At 37.7% G+C, this 21,356-nt stretch overlaps 1 protein-coding gene across 1 annotated transcript in view; it reads left to right on the forward strand.

Moving 5' to 3' along the window:
- Positions 1 to 21,356, forward strand: part of KDM7A (lysine demethylase 7A) — a gene marked incomplete at both ends in the record, with an annotated part of 55,302 nt that overhangs the window by 13,151 nt on the left and 20,795 nt on the right. Inside the window, 6 exons of the mRNA XM_079548785.1 lie at positions 10,278 to 10,363; positions 15,539 to 15,656; positions 16,501 to 16,661; positions 18,447 to 18,588; positions 18,898 to 19,084; positions 19,626 to 19,788. Coding sequence (XP_079404911.1) covers positions 10,278 to 10,363; positions 15,539 to 15,656; positions 16,501 to 16,661; positions 18,447 to 18,588; positions 18,898 to 19,084; positions 19,626 to 19,788 — 857 coding nt within the window. The remainder of the gene's footprint in view (positions 1 to 10,277; positions 10,364 to 15,538; positions 15,657 to 16,500; positions 16,662 to 18,446; positions 18,589 to 18,897; positions 19,085 to 19,625; positions 19,789 to 21,356) is intronic.

Consider the following 21,356-nt stretch of genomic DNA (forward strand, 5'->3'; position numbering starts at 1 on the left):
CAGGGGCCCGGTTCTTGCTTTTTTTTTTTTTTTTTTTTTTTTTGTACTTCTGTCAAAAAATGACATTTTTGGCATTTCTGTCAGTGGCTGAGGGGAACCTTTGTGGGTTTGTCACCTGTTTGCCTCCAGAACTTTTATTATGATTGAGCTTCAGACATCTGATGGTATCTACTGACAGCATTGCTCAAGATGTTGAAAGATTTACAGAATGTGCATTGCATGAAATAACAAAGTACTGGTACTACTTGTCATGCATCACGACCTTTCTAAATAGCTCATCTTTATTAGGCAACCTGGTCTTTCTAAATAGCTCATCTTCATTAGGGAAGCTGAATAATAACCAGGCAGCGTTCTGTAGGATATGCAGCCCAGGCCCTTCATTGCAGTGGAGCAGGCAGCTCTTCTAGATGTTAGGAAGGAAGTGGAACAGCTGAAGGTACTGCAACAGTGTCCCAAACGAATCAAAAAACACTTTTAATATGTGGTGCAGATCACCTAACTGTTGATTGGCCTGATGCCCCTTGTTAGAGATTTGTTATGTAAGCATGCAATATTACGTGATTTTCGTGAGGCTTGGGTGTAGGTAGCTCTGGAGTTCATAGACTGTTACAAGTGAGCGTGCAAGAGCTGTTAGTGCTTTTTATTTTATTCAATCTCTTGAAACAAACACCCCCAAGATCCACTCCTGAAGAAACAACTACAAAAAAAAAAGTCAAACAAAACCAGCACTTGCAGCAGCTGTTCTTGCAGCTGAAGCTACTGATAGCTGGAAATGTCGAGGAACTGCAAAGCTAAGTATCTCTTCAAAGAAGGGCTCAGGGTGCCTGTAGGTAGTCAAACTGAGATCACCTTAGATGCTGTGCTGTCTAAAGAAGTTTGCTTTACCTGGCATTCACTTTGCACCCAGTGCCAGTATGTGCATCTCTGCATGCGATAACGTCTTGCTTCTCTGTTGTGCAGAAAATATGGCTAAATTCTAGGCAGCTTTTCAGATCGATTTCAGAAGAGCATCTCTCCCTGCCATCTGGTTGTGTAAGCTGTTGGCAATCTACTAACTCATACTAGTTCTGAGTGCTAGTGACTAATGAGGGTAGAGCTATGCAGCAGGCCTGGCTGGGTCTGGCGACTTTCATCGTCAAACGAGGCAGTTCTGCTTCTTAAGATTACGCAGTCCCACTGCCTTTCATAGATTGGCTCTGATAGTTGTCTGACTGCGCTGCAAACTAGCTCGGTAAACAGGGACTGAACGGGTTAGGTTAGTTTCTGCTGTCAGGTAGGCAGGTGAAAACAAGTGGCTTTGTCATCGTGCAAGTACTGGGGCCACTGCAGAGAAGGGAGAGTGCTGGAACTAAGTAAATAACTCGCCTCTGCTAGTGGCTGCCAGCTGTTAAATCAGTGCAGGCTATACCATGTCGCTTCTTCCTAACTTGTCATTTTGGGCTGAACCTCAGCTTCTCTTCAAAGACTGCCTGTGATTCAATTAATTTCTCTCCTTTCTTCCTCTTCTAGTGGCCTCTCTCCCAGAACCAAATAACTGGTATGTCTGCTTCTTGTACAAAAGGGCACTGCCACTGAGCAGGAGCACAAAACTGCTGCAGACTGTGCGCTGTGACCACCACTGACATTTGTAATGGCTGTGCTCAAATGATTTGGACCCCCCTATTCTTAGAACTACTCTAAATTCAGTGTTAAGCCTTTTTTTCCACGTCACTTGTGGAGAAAATAGAATGGCTTTCATTTACTTCAATATGTATCTAGTAGTTAAGACAGTCTGTTAAGACAGTATCTAAAGATTGGGCAACTGATTTTTCCCCTTCCTTAGTGTGTCAGACTGGGAAAATGGTGGAGGGCAATGAGAATGTGAGCTGCAGCAGAGAGACTGAATTCCTGAGAGGAGCGCTTTGCTTCATATTGTTGTGCCGATTGTTAGTTTTAAAGGGCTAAAGAAATTTCCTTCAGGTCAGATTGATATAGTTTTCTTTTTTTCCTTCTTTTCTATAAATCACAGGCCATGATTTGCTTGCTGGTGTCATCCTGTTTTATCTTAACTAATCATTTTCACACCGGAACAAGTTCTTCAAATACAATTTCAGCTTTTAAAAGCCTTTTTCTCTGCTCTCACTGACACGCTGTTTAGTTTTCACGTCTGCTGTACTTAAATGTGATTTTTCTGATCTTCTTGAGGCAGCTTATTTTGGTAGCAATGTACAGTGCATGGTCTAGGTTCCTTCAGACCTTCATTTCTGTAACACAGTGATTTCAGAAGGGCAGGGACGAGAAGTAATTGTAAATGTTCTTTTAAAGCAACTAAATGCAATCAGTGTAGTTGGGAAGAATAAGCAGAAATGTCAGTTTACGTAGGAAGGAGAGAGAAGTTTTGTGTGTGCTTAATGGATGATGCTAAACAGAAGTACTTCAGTGAGGTTAACTCTGCCTTGTCATGAAACCATTACCAGCATAATTACTTCTCTCATTAAACTGCTGCATGTAATTCATGATGGTTAATGCCATTATGAATTAAACTGGACTGTGTCTCTTCCTGACACTGTTACATGCTAGTGAAAAGGTTATTTGCCTTCCGAGGGCATTATTGAAAGTAAAGCTCTTTGGATAACCTGAGCGTGGACTTGAACTGCAGTTCGAAAAGTTATGCCCCTTCCAATTTGTGTAATTTGTAGTAGTTATAGTACTATGTAATAATAATAATATAAAATAATAATAATAGGTTTTTCACTGCGTGAAAAATCAGCTTTCCGCATAACACTTTCATCATATAATTATGCTGATTGTACCAAAAATGTGTCAAAATAATTTGTAAAAGTAATGCTCCTTTCTCTCTTCATTCTAGCAATGTATTTAAATTCTAGCAGTTGCACAGTACTGATAATTTATGTATTTGGATAAGAGCGTATATACATTCTCAAAAACTTAGCAGCTCCTGCTCCAAGTGGACTGGAATTAAAGAATGAAAGAATCATTGTGCAAAAAATATATTTCAGTGTTGTTTTCCTGAGATTTTAGGTACCGCAGTGATTATATTGAATACATCCCTATATCCCGAAGCACAGGGAGAAGGTTGTGTGCAATTCTAACTGAACCTTTATCGTTATCTAATTTAATAGCTTTGTCCCATTGCTCCTTCCTTTCTTACTAAGTTTCTTCTTTTCAGAACCCATTCTATGAAGCTGAGCTTTCAAATGCTGCTTGCATAACTTGCGACTTCTATTTAATTTTGGCAATAAAGGCAATAGTATTTTGGCTTTCGTTGTTAAGCTTGAACAGATACAATACTGGAGCAATGGCAGACTGACATTTTTGACAGGTAAACTGAAAAGTTTACTGTAGTACTTGCCTACTTTTTGCACAGATATTTGCTCAGTTTTTTAATAGAAACATCTTCCATCTGTGATTATCTGAAATTTAATAAGGTCTGATACTTAAAAGCATAAATCGGTCATCTTCTTATGTGCATGTATTAGATGGTTAATGTATATGTGCAGCATTAGATGGTTAAATTGACTTTTTTTTTCCCATAACTGAGCAGACATTTTTAGAAAGGTAAAATAGCGTAGAAATGAAATAAACCAGAATATTTCCAAACAATACATTGAAAATACCACCAACTTTTATATTTGGTAAATAATTAGGTATTACGTAACTTTCTACATTTGAGCTATTCGTGTTTATAACTTCAGAAACTCTTAACAGTAAGATTATGTCTAAAAAGTGAGTTGTGCCTGCTTGTTTTCCTTTTTTTTTTTTTTTTTCTTCTTTTTTCTGTGGTTTGACTTGCTGAGCTGATTTACCACATGGTGCTCATGTATTAGATCTGGTGGGAGACACAAGAGGCAGAGGTCAGGTAGGTGCAGCAAGGAGGGTGGGACATTTCTGTAGCGGCAGCAACTATGCTGAGTGGAACTGAACCCCGAGGTGAGAAGTATTTTGGGGAAGATATATGGTGTTGTCTAATTAAACATACTATCAAGAATCCTGAGCCTGCATTTTTGTCTGCAGTGTCAATAAAAAAAAGTCAGACTGTTTGGATCAGGCTGTTGAAAACCTAGAGATCTTTTGGCCTGGACCTTGTATGTCCTAAGAAGAAGGTAACAGACTTGAAGGAAAAAAAACTTCTGAGCTGTAAACCTATATGTAAGCTGCTGAGGAAAAGTAGATATTCCCACGATGGCATACCGTGTTTCCTCTTCTTCTCACTTTGCAAGTACAAAGTGTCGTGCTAGTGTTGAGGGAAGTGGAGGTTAACATAGGAAACTACTCATGTAGTAAAATTGCATCTAGAAAGGTAAGTCCAGTAGACTGTGTTGTACTTGGTACTGAAAGAGGTGAAAAAGTTGCTTCTGCAATTGAATACAGGCAAAGTTCTGAAGTAGATGACCTGGGCATGGGTATCTGTAAAGAGTAATGAGGTGAGAATTAACCAAATAGTGGTTGTTGGAATAGGAAGAGCAACCTGAGCAGTATCTGACATGCCACAGTAACTGGTTGAAATTAACAAGAAAATGAGAGCACTCGAAGAAGATCAGAGAATTGAACTGAACAAGATGTGAGAGGAGGCAGTAGCTAAAATTCTTTCAGGGGCATAGAGCTAATTGCAAACATATTTCAAAACTGATTGAAGGAAAGACTTTCAAGAGTCCCTTTTGTTTAAATACATTATTTGGCTTGAGAATTATTGGCGGTTTACTGTGGAAATGAATATGCTAATGAAATGCTAAGGCATGTCAATCCAAAGCAACATGAGAGAAGAATGTATCTGTTTGCCAAAAGAGAAAACCCTCCTTGCAAGGAAGCACAAGTGAAGCTGTTTCTCTGCTTCCTGAGATTGAGAAAGGAGTGAAGGGAAGTAATGCCCCCTCAGATCCACAGTTCTGCTCCACTTGAGCAACAGTGAATCTTTACAACTACAGGTACTCAGGTGAGTGTGCTCCTCTAGTAGGATTAACAGTGGCTGTTTGATGATAGAATGGCTCATCCCATTCCAGTTCCCTGCCTTGTGCAGGGCTGCCACCCAGCAGCTCAGGCTGCTCAGGGCCCCATCCAACCTGGCCTTGAGCACATCCAGGGATGGGGCACCACAGCTTCTCTGGGCAGCTGTGCCAGTGCCTCGCCACTCTGAGTGAAAAATTTTCTCCTGATGTATAATCTGAATCTGCCCCCTTCTAGTTCAGAACCATTCCCTCTTGTGCAATCACTATCAGGACATGTAGGAAAAAAAAGAAAAATGGTTTCCCTCCGGTTTTTGAGCTCCCATTAACTACTGGAAGGCCGCAATGAGATTGCCCCAAAGCTTTCTCTTCTCCAAGCTGAATGAGTTCAGCTCTCTATGCCTTTCTTCACAGGGGAGGAGCTCCAGCCCTCTGATATCCTTGTGGTCCTCCTCTGGACTTCCGCTAACAGCTCTGTGACTTTCTAGTGCTGGCATCCTTGGGTCTGGACACAGTACTGTAGCAGCGGCCTCATGAAGATTTTGGCTTAGCGCCTATATGAACCAGGCTGCTCGTGAAGTACTGTGTCCTGTTCTGGCCCCCACGGTTCAATTCAAGATGTGGATAGATTGGACAAGGTCCAAAGGCAAGCCACAAAGATGATCTCAAAGGGGGCTGGAGAAACTACCTTACAAGGAAAAAATGGAAGGGGTTGGATCTTCCTGCCATGGAAAAGAGAAGGCTTGGAGAGATCTCATCCAGCATCTAAAGGGCAACTACAGAGATGTCAGAGGCTCACTTCTCCACTAGTGACATGGAGAAAACAATGGGTACGAAGTTACACTGGGAGAGTTTTTGTCTAATTTGATGATCCTTTGAGGTATCTTTCAGTGTGAAAGTTGTATGAAATAATGGAGGAAAGGAATAGGAGACTGAGTCAAGGAAAATGGTGTCTTTTGTAGGAACTGGCTTAATGCATTCATTCATTTTTTCCATGTTGAGGATGATCCATCTGATTTCTGCAGTCCTTTGACTAGATCATTATGAGTTGCTTGCATTTCTCAATTTAAGATTCTTATTTTCAGTACGCATTGCAAATAGGAAATATCAGGAGTTGTCTAGGAGGAATATCTTGCTATCAGTGGATAATCTGGACTATTAATCTCTTAATCACTTTGTGATGATTAAATTGTGCAGTTGGTCATCTAAACTTCTTGTATCTTGACAACTGTTATCTTTGTAGTGCAGTGTTTATATTAATTCCCATCTATATACCTGGAATTTTATGTAACAATAGAGTGTATAGACTATTTGCTTTAATAAAGTGAAACAACTTTTCAAGTAACGTCGCCTTCTTAAGGATATGGAAAAATAAAAACAAAGCACTCTTGATTAAAACCTTTATTTTTTTCCCCTTGAACCTGGATTCTTTCAGTAAGACCAGCAGAAGCAGTTCAACAGTCTCAAGTGTTTCACACCCATAGGTAGTCCATCGTTCTTCCTCACTCTCCCTTCGAAACAGAAGACAGAGAAAATGCAGTGAAAACAACTCCTGAGTTAAGGACACGGTGCTTATTTGCCAATTACCATGACAAGCAAAACACTCAGCATAAGAGAGATTAATTTATTGCCTGCTGATAACAGACTAGAGCTGTGAGAATGAAAAGCAAAGTGAAAACACCTTCCCTTGTCCATCCTTTTCTATCTCCTCCTCCTGAATAGTACAGACAAATGAGGAGTGAAGCTTGCCGTCAATCCATGATTTGTCTCCACCACTCTTTTGTGGTCACTCTGCACCTGCTGTACCCTGGACTTCTCCAGAAGCTGCGCATGGACAAATGTTCTGTGTAGACCTGCTCAAGCTGCTGCCATGGGCAGCAAGGAGACAGCCTGCTCCACTGTGGTCCTCTCCTGGTCTGCAGAGAACTTCTGCTCTGGCCTGAAGTACCTCCTGCCCTCCTTCTGTGCTGACTTTGCTGGCTGCAGGGCTGTTTCTCTCGTTTTTTCACTCCTTTCCCTGAGCTGCGGTTTGCAGCTATTTTGCCTTTCCTTCAGTCTGCTCTCCTAGAGTTGTACCCAGTGTCTCTCCATGGCTCAGCTCTCCACAGTGGGTGCCTTTTGGAGCAGCTGGAGTTGACTCTGATCTAATGTGAGGCAGCTGCTACGCTCTGCTCATGGAGGCTTCCCCTGCAGCCCACTGCTACCAAAACTTTGCTTCATGAACTCAATATAAAAGATTTTGGACTTCTGGATTGCACAAAACATTGTCTAAATTTGAAGTTATTTAATTAACATACTGAAATTATCTGTACTATCTTTATTTAACAACGTCTGAATTTATAGCATTGCTGCAGTAGAGAACAGCCTTTGTAAGGGCTTTGGTCTTTTTGTGTGTGGTTGTTTTTTGTTTGTCTTGTTTTGTTTCCTGTGCAAGAAGGCTTCTTTTTCCTTCAGGTAAAAGCTGGGATGTGTTAGTATCTATCACATATATTAAGTAATACTCTTCTGGTTGTTTTACATGCCCACCTTTTGCAGGGCTAGAATTTGAAGAATCAGATGGAAACTTCAGCCTAAAGCAAAGCCATTCATTCTCTCCTGAGATTGTAATCTGGAGAACTGTTTTTTTGAACTTTGAGTAGCAAAGGATTTCTTTACTTGCCAGGAATGGGCATGTTGTTGTGTGTGAAAAAACATAGCATGTCCCAAATTCTTCTCCTGCCTCTTGCTGACCTTGCTTTCATACTACAGGATTAGTCTGCAGCTTCCCTGCAGGAGATGAGCAATTCAGAAATGAGGTAATGTGTACTGCAGACATTTCAGCCCAAATGGGTGGAGAGGTGAAGGATAATAATGATATTTCATTCAGGAAAACAACCGGTGTTTTGGGAGCATTGCTGTGTTTGAGTATGTTAATGCTTTCCAGGCTCTCTACTATCTCCTAGTGACCTTGCTTTGATGCAGGAGGACCAACGTTGTACTTATCACAGTAATTGATTGTTCGCTTGTAGCTGGAATGATTTATGTCACATTTGTCTCTGTATGTTGTAGAAAGAGACTCAGGAAAGTGACTGGTAGTGGTGCTGTGTGTGATTGATAGACTCCATGGCTTCCTTTTTTCAGTGCTTGTTCTTGCAGGTGCTGGAACCTCATGTGCCCTTTGCATCAGTTAGGCATCTGCTGGTATTTCCCCTTCCCATGTCTCCCAGTTAGTGTTTTGCCTTTCTGGTTCCGAGCTTGGAGTAGAAATTGTAGATTGAAAACGTTTGCTTTCTTTATAGAGCAGTTACCAACTACTGAATTCCATTCCAGTGTCACCCATCTCTGTATGTGCAAAGCCTGTGGTGCCTTCATAAAAGGCTACGGAGTTAAGCAAGCCGGAGAATGTGTACAGTAGTTAAAAGATTTTCTGCTTTTATTTTCAGGTTATCTGCAATGTTTTACAAGAGAATAAAATTATTGATCTTATGCAGAATATGACAAACAGTTGTCAGAGCTCGAAGGAACTGTTGCTGAGCTTTTCAGTGTTCTTGCCATTAGCCATTTAATCTGGCTGAGATGACAGACGGGTTAGATAGATACCAAGATAGGAATAAAGGCAGTAAATGAAAGCTTTGCATGGAACACTGTGTCCCATTGAACATTGTGCAAACTTGAGCAAGATACAGTGCAATGTGAATACTTACAGCTGTTCAAAAATCAGAAATTTAGCTAAAATATGGGGTTTCTCTAATATGTCTATAAACCAGCCTTCTGATTTGGGACTTTCAGAGTGTATCTTTAAAACAGTTTTCTTACAAATTAGGATTGAGATAGTGATCTCTAAAAGGAGAATGGAGTATATAGGCAGAAAAAGATGGGATATGCATTTCTAAAGAGCGCTTTTGCCTTTGTTTCTGTTTATACATCAGCTGAATTGTCATGCAATAACAATTTCTATAGTTGTGGTCTTAAAAAGAGAAATGAAATATTGCAAGAATTATAATGAAACTTATTTGTCAGCTGAGTTTTATACTTAGATTTTAGAACAATGTATGTATAAAAAGCTATATAACTTAATTTACGTGTGGCGTTTTGTGACTGGAGAAGTGGAAGAAATAGCTGAAGCTGATGATAGAGAATTCAGAGTGATGTACTTCTCTTTGAGAGGTACTTCTCAGATTTGACTGGCTCATTGGTACCCTTTGAATGCTTGACTTGTATGTTGTGGTAGTACTATCTACTGACGTTTATTGGGTCTGTCAGCAGTTTTGGCACTGTGCAGCTAGAAAGAAGATTACTTGGAGATGGATTGTTTCAGAGCTTCAGTATTTTGGCTGTCATTACACTTTTGATATGAAGTGGCTACCTGAATGTAGTAATGTTCAAGTTCTCACGTTCCTTGAATACATTAAATAGAAATATGTAAACATGGTGTAAATATTCAACGTTGTAGCCTTGTTTCTCTATTATAAAGTCAGCAATTTTCTAAGCTTCAATTAACTTTTTAGAGAAAGAACTCTGTCAGGATTCAGATTCTATGAGTAAGTAGGGATTTTTTTTCTTGAGAGTTCTCTGCAAGAGCCTGGCTTCTCCAGTTAATCTCTAGCATTTCATCTTCCAAAAGATTGTCTCTCTTCTGGCTTTAAAAGTAGTGTTGTTCAGATAGTAGTTGTTCAGATAGTAGTTTAGAAGTTTTAATGTGACTACTAGGAGTGTCTTCAATCCCTCTTTGACTGTTTAAACAGGCAAAAATTTCACCAGGAAAATATTACTACAGATGGTATTTCTAAAATTACAAAACTGTTGCTACTGTATGATTTGTGTGATCACCTGTATAAGTTTCTTACCCAGTACTGGTAGGGTAAAAATTTCAGGGAGCATACTGAAGTGTTATTCGCTGTCTTGGAGGTAGGAGTCAGTTGGTACTTTTTGTAGAAAAAAAGAAAAGAAAAATAGGAAAAAACCCTCATGATATCTTCTACAAATTGATAGCATGTAGGCTTCATGTTTTTATGAAGAGAGAATTGATTGAGTGATTCTGTGGACACTGCTGTAATCAGGATCAAAGACTTTTGTGGGAGCAGAGGGTATTGATATATCTTGTGGACTCATTTTTAAAGTAGCTTAATTCCTGTTTCCTTTCTGTTATTTTTAAATGGCATTCTTCTTTTTAGCAATGAACAAATTATTACTCAAAATTTATGCGGCAACCCTGTAGTTGAGATAGTTTGGTAGCTCATTATGAATTTGTAAACTAAGCATGTTCTGGTAAAGACTTGAGATGTAATTATTTTTTAGCCTGAAAAAAGAAGTCTTGCATGTATTCTCATTAACATTTAAAAAATATCGTTGCAGCTGTGTTGGGGTAGAGGAGCATCATGCTGTTGACATTGATCTGTACCATTGTCCCAACTGCGCAGTTCTTCATGGACCTTCTCTGAGTGAGTATGCATTATTCAGATTTTATTTTACAGTTTTAATGTTTGCGCTCCAAGTACAGTTGAAAAAAAGTCCGTTCAGAGGAACATTCAAGATGAATTTGATTATTTAGGAGTTACTGGTTCTGTGACTAACTTTGAACTGATAAAAAACAACGATGATAAACAACAACAAAACCTACCAGGTGTCTTTTCTTGAGAGATTCTCCTTGATGTGAAGATGCAGATAGAATAAAATATAAGCCACAGCTATAGATTAGAGAAATCAAAGGGTACAGAGCTACGAGAAAGCAATCTGTACTTGGCTGAGAGAGAGACAAAAATTAGGAATTCATCATCAAAAGAAAAAAAGAAAAATCAATTGCAGGTAGTGATGCTTTCTCCTGCTGCATGTATGATATGCTATTTAAAAAAAAAAAAAAAAGTTCCAAAAGACTGCTTAAGATTTCTGTATTTTAATCATCAAAATTCTAATACCCAGGAAGGCAACCTTGAGAAAATGTTCAAGCTAGCTTTCTTTGCTTTCTTGATGTTTAAGGCCAGTATTCCATAACAGTCCAGAGTAGTTTGAGAATTGGAGCTGGAATTGATGTCTGCTTTTCCTTTATGTCTTTGAGAATTACACAGCCATGTATTCCAGGTGTCTGGTTTGTGAACATGATTCCCCCAAATTCCTCGTGGAATTTTATGAGTTGCCAGAAGTGAATGTGGAGTCAGGAGGGACCTCTTTGGTTCTCCTTTCAGTTGGTGCCTTTGCTGAAGAGATCTGAAGTAGAAAGACTGTAAGACTGGACTTAGGAAGAAAATATTTTTGTCTTTTGTAACTACTGCAGGGATGCTTTTTTATCTGACTCCTTAGGTTTCCCCCACAACTTCAGTTCTCAAATGAAGTAACGTGATAGTGAGTTTCACCTCTCCAGTTTCTATGTTCAAACCTGAAAAATATCTATGTATGATTAGTGTGCCCACACACACTGGGCATTTGTGTTTCTTTAATACATGTTCTTTCTTTGCTTGAAGACCATGTAACAATTTATGGCTAGCAAAAGATCTAGAATCTCTACAAAGCTGAATTTAGCATTTAGAAATGATCATTTTAAATCACTGCACTGTCACTGGTAGTCATGTGGAGTATGAGCAAAGTGATTTATTTCAATTATTGACTTAATTAAAATATGTTAAATATCTTGTACGTGGGTTATATTCAATGCCTTCAGTATTAGCTACCTTCATGTTAGGGGCTAAAAGGTAAGTTGAATGCTTTTTTTTACATGCTTGAAGTTTTATTATTACAGTTCTTTTTCAGTTTCAAATCCTTATGTGTATTCTGTACATAAGAATACAAATACGAGCCATTTTTCCACCTTTCTGCCTGTTTTTTTTTGGGGGGGGGGGGGTGGAGAGGTGTGTGTGCGTGCGTATGTATATGGAATACTGGGGCTGGGAGGAACAATAAAAGGTGGGGTTCATATCAGACTTTAAAAATACTAAAAAAACATGGAAGTTTGGAACTTGATCCTTCTGATTTGACAGAACTGGTATAGTTCATCATCCTCTTGATGCCTGTGAATAGCCTGTCTTGTAATGCAGAGACTTCCAGCTCTCATGCTAGCTCTGTTTCACCTGCTGCAATCTGACAGTGAAATACTGTGTTAGATAGCTTTTTCAAAAGACAAGAATCTGTAGAAAAAAATTATCCTTGCTACTTCGTATTGCCTCAAGTGAGTAAATAGTCTAGATTTAGTAGAAGATTCAGTCATATCACTTATCTATGCAAGCAGAAGTGATATGTTGAAATATGTCTTCATCTGCAGTTTCATTAATTGTACTCAGCTAGTCTGTCAGAATCAAATCTTTGATAGTTTGTGGTTAGGACATCGGCGTGCTTTAGGGTTGGGAGGGGCTGATGTTCTATGACTTCAAATGTTGCAGTAATGCTGCACTGCTTGAAACATATGAAATTATGTATGTAAGTAAAAAGCACATCTTTTATTTACTACTTCATGTTCTAGACTCCATTGGTCTAAAGAAGTTCTGAAGGAGACCATAATTCAACCATGTTCAGTTTAAGATGACAAGTGCATCTATGATTTTGACAAGCACATGTGTATACAACCTAATATAATCAGATGGCATTGTGCAAAAAAAAAATTACTAAAAACATACGAGAAACATACATTTTGTATTACCAAGTGGATTTTCATTCAGCATCGAACAAAATTAATTATGTTAGTTCCAGTAATGAAAGGAAAGCTACTGTGTGCTCCTTAAAATTTTCCACTCTTCTCATGCTAACATTTCTCTTGCCTTTTCCATTAGTGGGCATCACATAAAGGAACTCTCACAGGACTGGGGCCTGGTTGTACAGTTGTGAGTGCTTCTCGGTGGTTCCCTTTTCAAGTCCATGTAGGATATCTGAGACAAACAGACAAGTGTAGGCAGGCAAGGAATAGAGTTTGCCTAAGCTAGATGCAGTTATCAGCCCATTGTTTTGAATGTATAAGGAACATAATTTAAAAATAAATTCCTGCTTGCTTTTCATGAAAAATTTCTCAACCCCTCTGGAACTCTGTGGTATGTGTTTGGTGCGTATTTATAGCGTTGTCTCTGCAGGTTATGCCTCATTTTTTTAGGAACACCAAGGGTTAATGCTTTCCTTCCACTGGTTTTGAGGGATTTGGAAGTGAAGGAAGGCAGTTCTTGATGTCTTTTAACATTTCTTTTTAATTTATTTTAATGTGAGCACAGGGATTCATTCAGTTAGATATTTTTTTCTTGCAACCGTTATTGTAATGTCTTAAGGAATTATAAAGCTGCAACATAAGAGAAAGCCTTCATTATTGTTCTATGGTTTTTAGCATTCTCTTATTTATGGAAGCATGATATATGCTACAAGTACTAAGTAGAGGAAGTTTAATTTCTGTTTTTCAAATGTTGGAAGGTCAGACTTTAAAAAGTTTTTTATATATTTATATATATATATATAAAGTTTTTATATATATATATATATAATATATATATATATATATATATAATCTCTTAACCAGCTGTATCATCTTACAGACTTAATGAGCTGTTACACAGCAGTTGTACAGAATTTCTGAGAAGCTACTCTGTTGCAAATTAACATTAGCCACTAATTTCTTGTATTATTATTTATGAATGAGAAAATGGCTTTGAAAACTTAATAAACTTGGCTTGGTTATTTGTGAAGTTTCACTGTGTTTGGATAGTTGGCTCATTAGCAGTCTCTTCAGCAGTGATTGTGAGGGTAGCAAACAGCTATAAATGTCACTTCATTCTCTTAAATGTCTTCCAAGGGGTACATTTTGTCACTTTTGTGGAAAGCAGCTTATCAGTAGGAATAACTATTTGTCATGCAGTGGCTGTAAGGTGTTAGTTATTCCTGTATAAGCAACTGATATTTCTGCAGAAGCAGCATTGAAATTTTGTGGGTTTTTTTCCCCCCTTTTAAAATCCTTTGCTATTTGCTATCCTTCATGCTGTTGTTAGTTGTGTTTTTGGTATGGTGCTAACTTCTTGTGAGTTTGGTTTATCATGACTTTGATATGCTTAAGGATGAGCTCTTCTTTAACTAAAAGTTCAAATTTGTATTAATGTAGTTGCTTAGCTGGGGTATATTTGTGTTGCATGGTGGTTTGTGCATAGCCTGTAAGAGACCATTTGTGCTGACAAATGACAATAGCTTTCTCCTCTTCTGTGTTTCTTCTGCAGATGGAAGTAAATTTCTGCACAGTATTAGTCGTTGCGTTCTAGATCTAGTCACAGTAAATATACTTGGGGTAGACTTCCAGTAGCAACCATCAAATGATGTGGAACAGAGTTTGGCTTAATTTTGGTGGATTATTTTGGGGAAAACTGAAATGCAACCACCTAATAATTAGTTTATTATGTTTCTTAGCGTAGTAAGTGGTACACTGGTAAGTCACTAGCAAGGTTGCGAGCTGAGGACTGTCAGAGATCCCTTCTGCTGAGGCATCTGTTGGGAACTTAAGAGGGCTTTTGCTGACAGATAGGTGCTATTAATGAACACTTTCTTTCAAAGTAGTGAGTTTCTGTTCTTTATAAATGAAGCTATAAAATGGGTGCTTGTTTGATTAAGATGCATTAATTGCATATTTGGAATGAAATAATTTGTTATTAAATAATGCAGATTTGAGGGCAGGTGGGTAAGTTTACCAAATCATAAATCACCTTTTCCTCTGGTGCACTTAAAGCCAAAAAATGCAAATGGAGAGGCTCCATACAGCCCTACTGTGTTTTACAAGAGCTTTTTCTTGTTCGAGTATCTGTTTGTTTTTTTTCAATGGGAGTCCACCAGCACAGCTTTTTATGAAAACACTGTTATTCATTTTCATTGGCCCTGTAAATAGAAGGAGCTGTTAAAAAATGCAATTTAGTTACTTCTGGATTATCAGACTTCCAAAATTGTGATATAACATTGATTTATTATTTGTTCTTTATGAATATTTTGCCATAGTGAATAACAGCTTGCAGCAACTCAGAAGTTCATTGTTTTGGGGCATAATGCTTGCATTATATGTATTGTACTTGCAGAGTGAAGACTGTACCTGCTAGGATAGCTTATACCCAAAAGTGTTATGGAAACATAAGCAGTGGATAAAAGAAAGGTGTTTTTGTTTCAAACAGATTGCAGTGGTGAACAACGGTGTTGTCAGATCGTATGTAAATATGTTCCTCTGGTCAGATAGCACAATGAGATAAGTCATATTAATTCTATGTTAATGCATGAGAGGAAGAAGCGTAAGGATCTTGAGGAGATAAGATTCTTCTCTTTATTTAAAAAAAGTGAGATTTAGGAAATTGAAGTCGTGGTTTCATTGACTTGAGATTGGATGAGTGTCAGGCTGTTACTGTATACTTTCATTGTTCTGCACTGAGTACAGAGTTTTGAATCACGGTGTATAACATGCACTGGTGTTCTCTGATGGAACAGGCTCTAGAAGTGTAAGTGATTACTGTCAGGTGTTCTGAAGGTTTCATTTTTGGCAGATGGATAGTTTCACCTGTATAAACAATAAAGTTTGTTAATTTTTGTGATAGGGTTGAGGCATGCCTGGTTCACTGACAGAGCGACTGTTAATCTGAACCATCTGATTTAACTAATTCAAAGTTTAATCCTTTTGAAACTTGTAGTGAAAAAGAGAAGGAACTGGCACAGACATGACTACACTGAGTTGGATGATGGCTCCAAACCGGTGCAGGCTGGAACACGGACCTTTGTTAAACAGCTGCGGGCTCGCTCTTTCCCAAGGTACAGAAGCTCACTTTAACATTTTGGTGAAAAAACAAACACCTAAGACTTCCTCCTCCTTTAGAATTCTCCCCCTTCCACTGTTCTTATCAGTCCCTGATCCGTCTCCTCAGGGCTGCTCTCTAGCCACTTCATCTCCTAGTCTATACCTGTGCCCAGCATTATTCCGTTCCAGCTGCAGCACCTGGCATTTTTGTTTGTTGAACTTCAGCTGTTGCTAGTCACCCAGTGCTCCAATCTGTCAGAGTCCCTCTGCAAGGCAGAGTGGATGTGGCAGAGTGACTGGCTTTTTTTCTCTCTCACCTGAAATATCAGAATATTGTCTATCTCTGTAGTCCAGGTAAGGAGAGAATGGGAAATTACTCCTCAGTTGTTTCATTCCAAATAATGTAGAACACTTATATGTGCTAGTAGTATACCCATTCTCTCATGCTTTATAGGAAAGTAGAGAAACTTGTTCGTAGCAGAAATCATCCCAGTTTGTTTGTGGTTGTTTTTCATGCTTATAAATATGGTAGCTTATAACTCTTGACAGAACTTTCTGTTGTTGTTATTAAAATGTATTTTAATGTTTTCTTTTTCCTCATCCTTTTAAATTACTATGTTAGATTACATAGAAATACAGTGAATTACCAGGTTATGTGTAACACTTAATATTTCATTAGGGGGTTATATTGGTTTATTTGTCTTACAGTCTTAATTTGATAGAAGTACGGGGTTCTATTTTTTGGGGGGTTCAAATGCAGCCATTTCAACCAGTCCTCCTTGAATTTGTGACTTTTTTTTTTCATTAGTGTTTGGAGGATGTATTTCTGCTAATATTCCATGATTTCTTGTTTGTTAGTGCTGATGAAGTCATTTTGAAAATGCATGGAAGCCAACTGACACAAAGATACTTGGAGAAACATGGGTTTGATGTACCTATTATGGTTCCTAAATTAGATGGCCTGGGGCTCAGACTTCCTCCACCAACTTTCTCTGTTTTAGATGTGGAACGCTATGTAGGTAAGGGTCACTGTGGAATAAGTGCAAATGATCCCCTCTGTAAAGTAAAACAAATATTTACATGATTCTAAGAGCTCCTGGAGTGCTAAATATGTATTATAAACTAAGCACTCCTAACCAGAACAATACAATTAAGCTACCAATTTGAATTTTGTTTATGTGGATATCTGATGGGAGAACACCATTATTTTTCAACTTCCAAGTGTGTTGACTTGGGTGCAAGATGAATGTGGAGTGATGTTTTTGTTATGCTACAGGATTGTCCATTTTGTGAGAATTGAATGAATCACTCTTAAGATTGATAGAGATGAGTCACTGGTCAGAATATTACAAAACATGATGTTTTGAGCTCAGTGAATTGGCTTTTTCAAACTAAATAAATCTTTCTGGAGACCTTCCTACCATGGCCTCCTTTGGTGAGAGCCAGAGCTCCCGACAATTTGTTTCTTGCCTGATCTCTGGATAGTCTTTAATCATTTCAACTTCATGCAAGTGTGCAGTACATAGACTGAATCATTTTGAGCATGAAGTTTGCTGTAGTAAACAGTACTGTTGAGAAGTCTGTGTGTGGGTCTTTGTTCTTGTGAGAACTTCATATAATTCTGAGTACTAAAAGTAGAACGTCTGTCTATCAAAATTTTACCATGGAAACAGAATAGAGGAAATACACAGTGTAAGAAATACTGTTGCTGTTACGATGACTATAAAGAGTAATGTATTCTGCATCAAAGTGTAATTGTTGTTTTGATATTTCTGAAGCTTATCTTTTGGAAAACTGTCAGTTCAGATTCAGAGGAAAGTTTGATCATCTCATTACTATGCATGTATTTTGCCCTGCCGGGTTCTGTGGTTTAGGGAAAAAAAGAAAATGCAGATTTGCCTTTTTGTTACTGAAATTAAAAATAAGAAATCTTAATAAATACTATTCCAAGTAGGATTTGTCAGGATTATGCTAATTTTTAGTTTTAAACTAAATATATTTATAAATGTGCATCTAGATGCATTCCAGAATTAATTTTCAGCTGTGACCCCTGTATAACTAAATGCACATAATACAATTACTATTATAATTTTGTCATTACTCCTTTATTTTGGCTAAGGGTTACTTCTTGCTTGTCTGGTTCTACAGATTTAACTTTAAATATGTGCTGTGTGTATTTGTGTTATCTTTACAAATGAAGCTAGCCTTAGTAATTTCATTGAATTATTAAGGCGTGCGTGCTTAAAAGCTATGCGTGTATGAAAGGGTGAGAGTGTAGGATGTTTTTGAGTATCTGCATAGTCTTCAACATAAAAAAGCTGTTAGTCAGTTTTGTCAGAAGTTCAGTGCAGCTTGCTAAAAACTACAAGCTGTGAGCAGTAAAATCTGTTATTTGTGAAGAATTCTTTGTGGTCATTGTGTTAAATATTCAAGTGAGTTAAATATTCAAGATTCAAGTTCTCTGTACTGTTTTTACCAGTGAAAGCCACAGACCCAATTGTTATTATTTTAACCAATTGCAGTGATTCTGTATTGTTCCTTTTATTTTTTTGTTGACCACGGGTAAAGAGGATTTATTTGTACACTGTTCTCAGTTGTGTCCTTAGTTGACAATAACAATTAAAGCTTGACCTAGTTAAAAGTTGGTTTATACCAATCTTTGTTCCGCAAGAATGCTGATGGTCGCAGAGGTTTTGTGCAGAAATACATTGATAAAAGCTAGGAAAAAGTGAAGTTGCTCTTAAACACATTAAATAATTCTTTTTACCTGTGATAGGATTAAGCAAGTAATCCTATTTTTACAGGTGGTGACAAAGTGATAGATGTAATAGATGTAGCAAGACAAGCAGACAGTAAAATGAAGCTCCATAATTATATTAAATATTTCACAAATCCTGACCGACCAAAAGTGTTGAACGTGATCAGCCTGGAATTCTCGGACACAAAGTGAGTATTGACTGCAATTTCTTGAATGTAGGAAGTGGTTTTCACAAAGGTGAACAGTATGTATATGGCTGTAATGTCTTTAGCACTAAAGTTAAGAGGCTGCATATTTTATGTGGACAGTTACTGTGATGTAATATGGGTATAAAACAGTTTTACTAATTCATAAGTAATAATTTGGTAGGAAATGTGCATTTAATGCTGTTGTTTGGAGGAAAAAAAAAAAAACAACAAAAACACCAAAAAATAAAAACTAGAGGCACTTGCACTTGATCTTATTTATGTATTTATTTATTTATTTTTTTCTTAAAGGATGTCTGAGTTAGTGGAAGTACCAGATATTGCCAGAAAGCTTTCATGGGTGGAAAATTATTGGCCAGATGATTCTGTCTTCCCTAAGCCTTTTGTTCAGAAGTATTGCTTGATGGGTGTCCAGGACAGCTATACTGATTTTCATATTGATTTTGGAGGAACTTCAGTTTGGTACCACGTTCTCTGGGTATGAAGGCTTTTTGCTTAATGATTGTATGAAACAAAAAATTATTCAGTGTTTAGCTTTCTGTCATGGCATTATTGCCTCTTCAGAGTGAAATTCTGTACTTAGAAAGACAGGTGAGGAGCTTGAAAGTGAATTCGTGATTGTTAGTGTCTTGTTTTCATGCTTCTATTTTATCACACTGTTGGTGACTCCGGTGCTATGTGGTTGGCTGACCATTTTAATTGATTGGTAGGTTTTACAGTACGGTTTTAGTATTTATTTAAAAAATGAATTAAATGAGAATCAATGACACTGTTGAGTGTTTTTTACATTACAAGATACATACCCCTTCTTCCCCTTATCCTTATTGGTTACTGTCCTATTGACTAAGCTTTTGTGCAACTGCCGTTGTGAAACTCTGAGTTAGGAAACACCGGTGTCCCCTAGTAGAACTACAAAATTCTGCCATTTGTATCGGGTGCATTTAGTGCAAATGACTCAGAGGTTGTACTGTCTGCCCAGGAGGACGTGCATTTATTTATTTGATGTTTTTGTTGGATAGGGTGAAAAGATATTCTATTTGATCAAGCCCACTGATGAAAATTTGGCTCTGTATGAGTCTTGGAGCTCATCTGTCACCCAAAGTGAAGTATATTTTGGAGACAAAGTTGACAAATGTTACAAATGTGTTGTAAAGCAAGGACACACTTTATTTGTTCCAACAGGTAAGATATTACTCTTACTGCTAGAACTTAACATGTTTAATTACCAGGAATTAAGGATGTCCTAAAATGACACATTACGTTATCAATATTTGTTTTATCTTGGAATTTTGAATGGGGAAAAAAACAAACAAACAAAAAACACCACTGTGAGAATTGGAGTATGGCATAAGACTCAGTAAATGGTGCTGATTTTAAGCAACCCTTAATGGTGCTGAGGCAGTAAGGACAAGAGTTAATTGTTAGTTTAGTCATTGTCCGGGAGGTGTGCATGTGATAGAATTGCAGTGCACATCTTCCTTGGTCCTTCATCTGCTATGATGAGTGAAAAAGTGAAACTATAATGATAAAGGCAAAATGCAGTTGGAAAAACAAGGCAGTCTTCATTGTGCTGCGCTTTGCAAAGAACAGAAATAAAAAACAAAGCAATTTATAATATTAAAAACAAACAAACACAACAAAACCAACACACACCAACCCATACGTTGCTTGTGCCACTGTACTCTATAGAATGGTACGTGAAAGACTGAAATTTCCTCCACAGGCAATATAGCAGATGTGGTGCTTACTCAGCATAATTGCTAGTTTCAGATCTTTCTCTCTGTATGTGGTGCCCCAAAACTAAAATTGGTTGGTTTTAGCTGAATGAGGGCATGGATTTAGTGCTAGTTAGCAATATATAGTTGTGATTTGGTCTGACCTTGCATCAAGCTGAGAAGCTTTCTCAGTTTATACATGTTGCCTATTCTCAGTCAAAACACAACGTAATCTGCAAATCTGTGACCAACTGCTCTTTTGAAAGATCTGTATGCGTGTTAAATAAGAACAAGTCTGTGTGCATATTTTTAGCTTATTTACATTAAAAGCGCACAGTCAGAATCTTCAGTGCAAATTTTTAATTAGGAAGCTAATATGTTCTTTTGTACACTTAATTGAAATTATCCAGTAGCAATTGGCTGGGTTGATAGTGTAGTGTTGGTCATGCTTTGCCATATTGATTGGTAGTGTTATAGGGACAATATTTTAATTATGTGCCAAATTAGTGTTCTTAGAATATCTAGATTGTCTTAAATTAATCATAATTTCACTGGAACTAGGAGGGATGTATTCATTAATAATGTATAGAGTTACTTCTGGATTCTTACAGTATTGCTAAATGATGGTTTTTTTGTGTTGTGCTAATAGTTGAGTTATGTAAGCAACATGTAAACATGAATATAATTTTTATTTGTCTTCCTTTGTCTTTTGCTCAATATGGTTTTTCTGTAGTATTTCCATTATTGTTTGTTGGAAGGGGAACTTTGGGGAATCTTTTACTTGAGAAATTAGTCCTCTTCTGTCCCCTCAACTTCCACCCAGTCAGAATGTCTTGAAGACCTTCTTATGTTCACAGTGCCTTTACTAACCTGCAGTTCAACTAGATTTCTGAAACATATTGTAATCTGTATGTTAAAAACAGGACTATTTGTTCCATCTCTTTTTCTCTCTCTTTTTTTTTTTTTTTCCTTTTCCCCTACCTTTTTTCTTCTTCCTCTCCCCTTTCCTCCCCTCTTTTTCCTATCTATTTTAGT

Source organism: Tetrao urogallus (genome assembly GCF_951394365.1).
Source record: "Tetrao urogallus genome assembly, chromosome: 1".
In the NCBI taxonomy this organism is placed as follows: Eukaryota; Metazoa; Chordata; class Aves; order Galliformes; family Phasianidae; genus Tetrao; species Tetrao urogallus.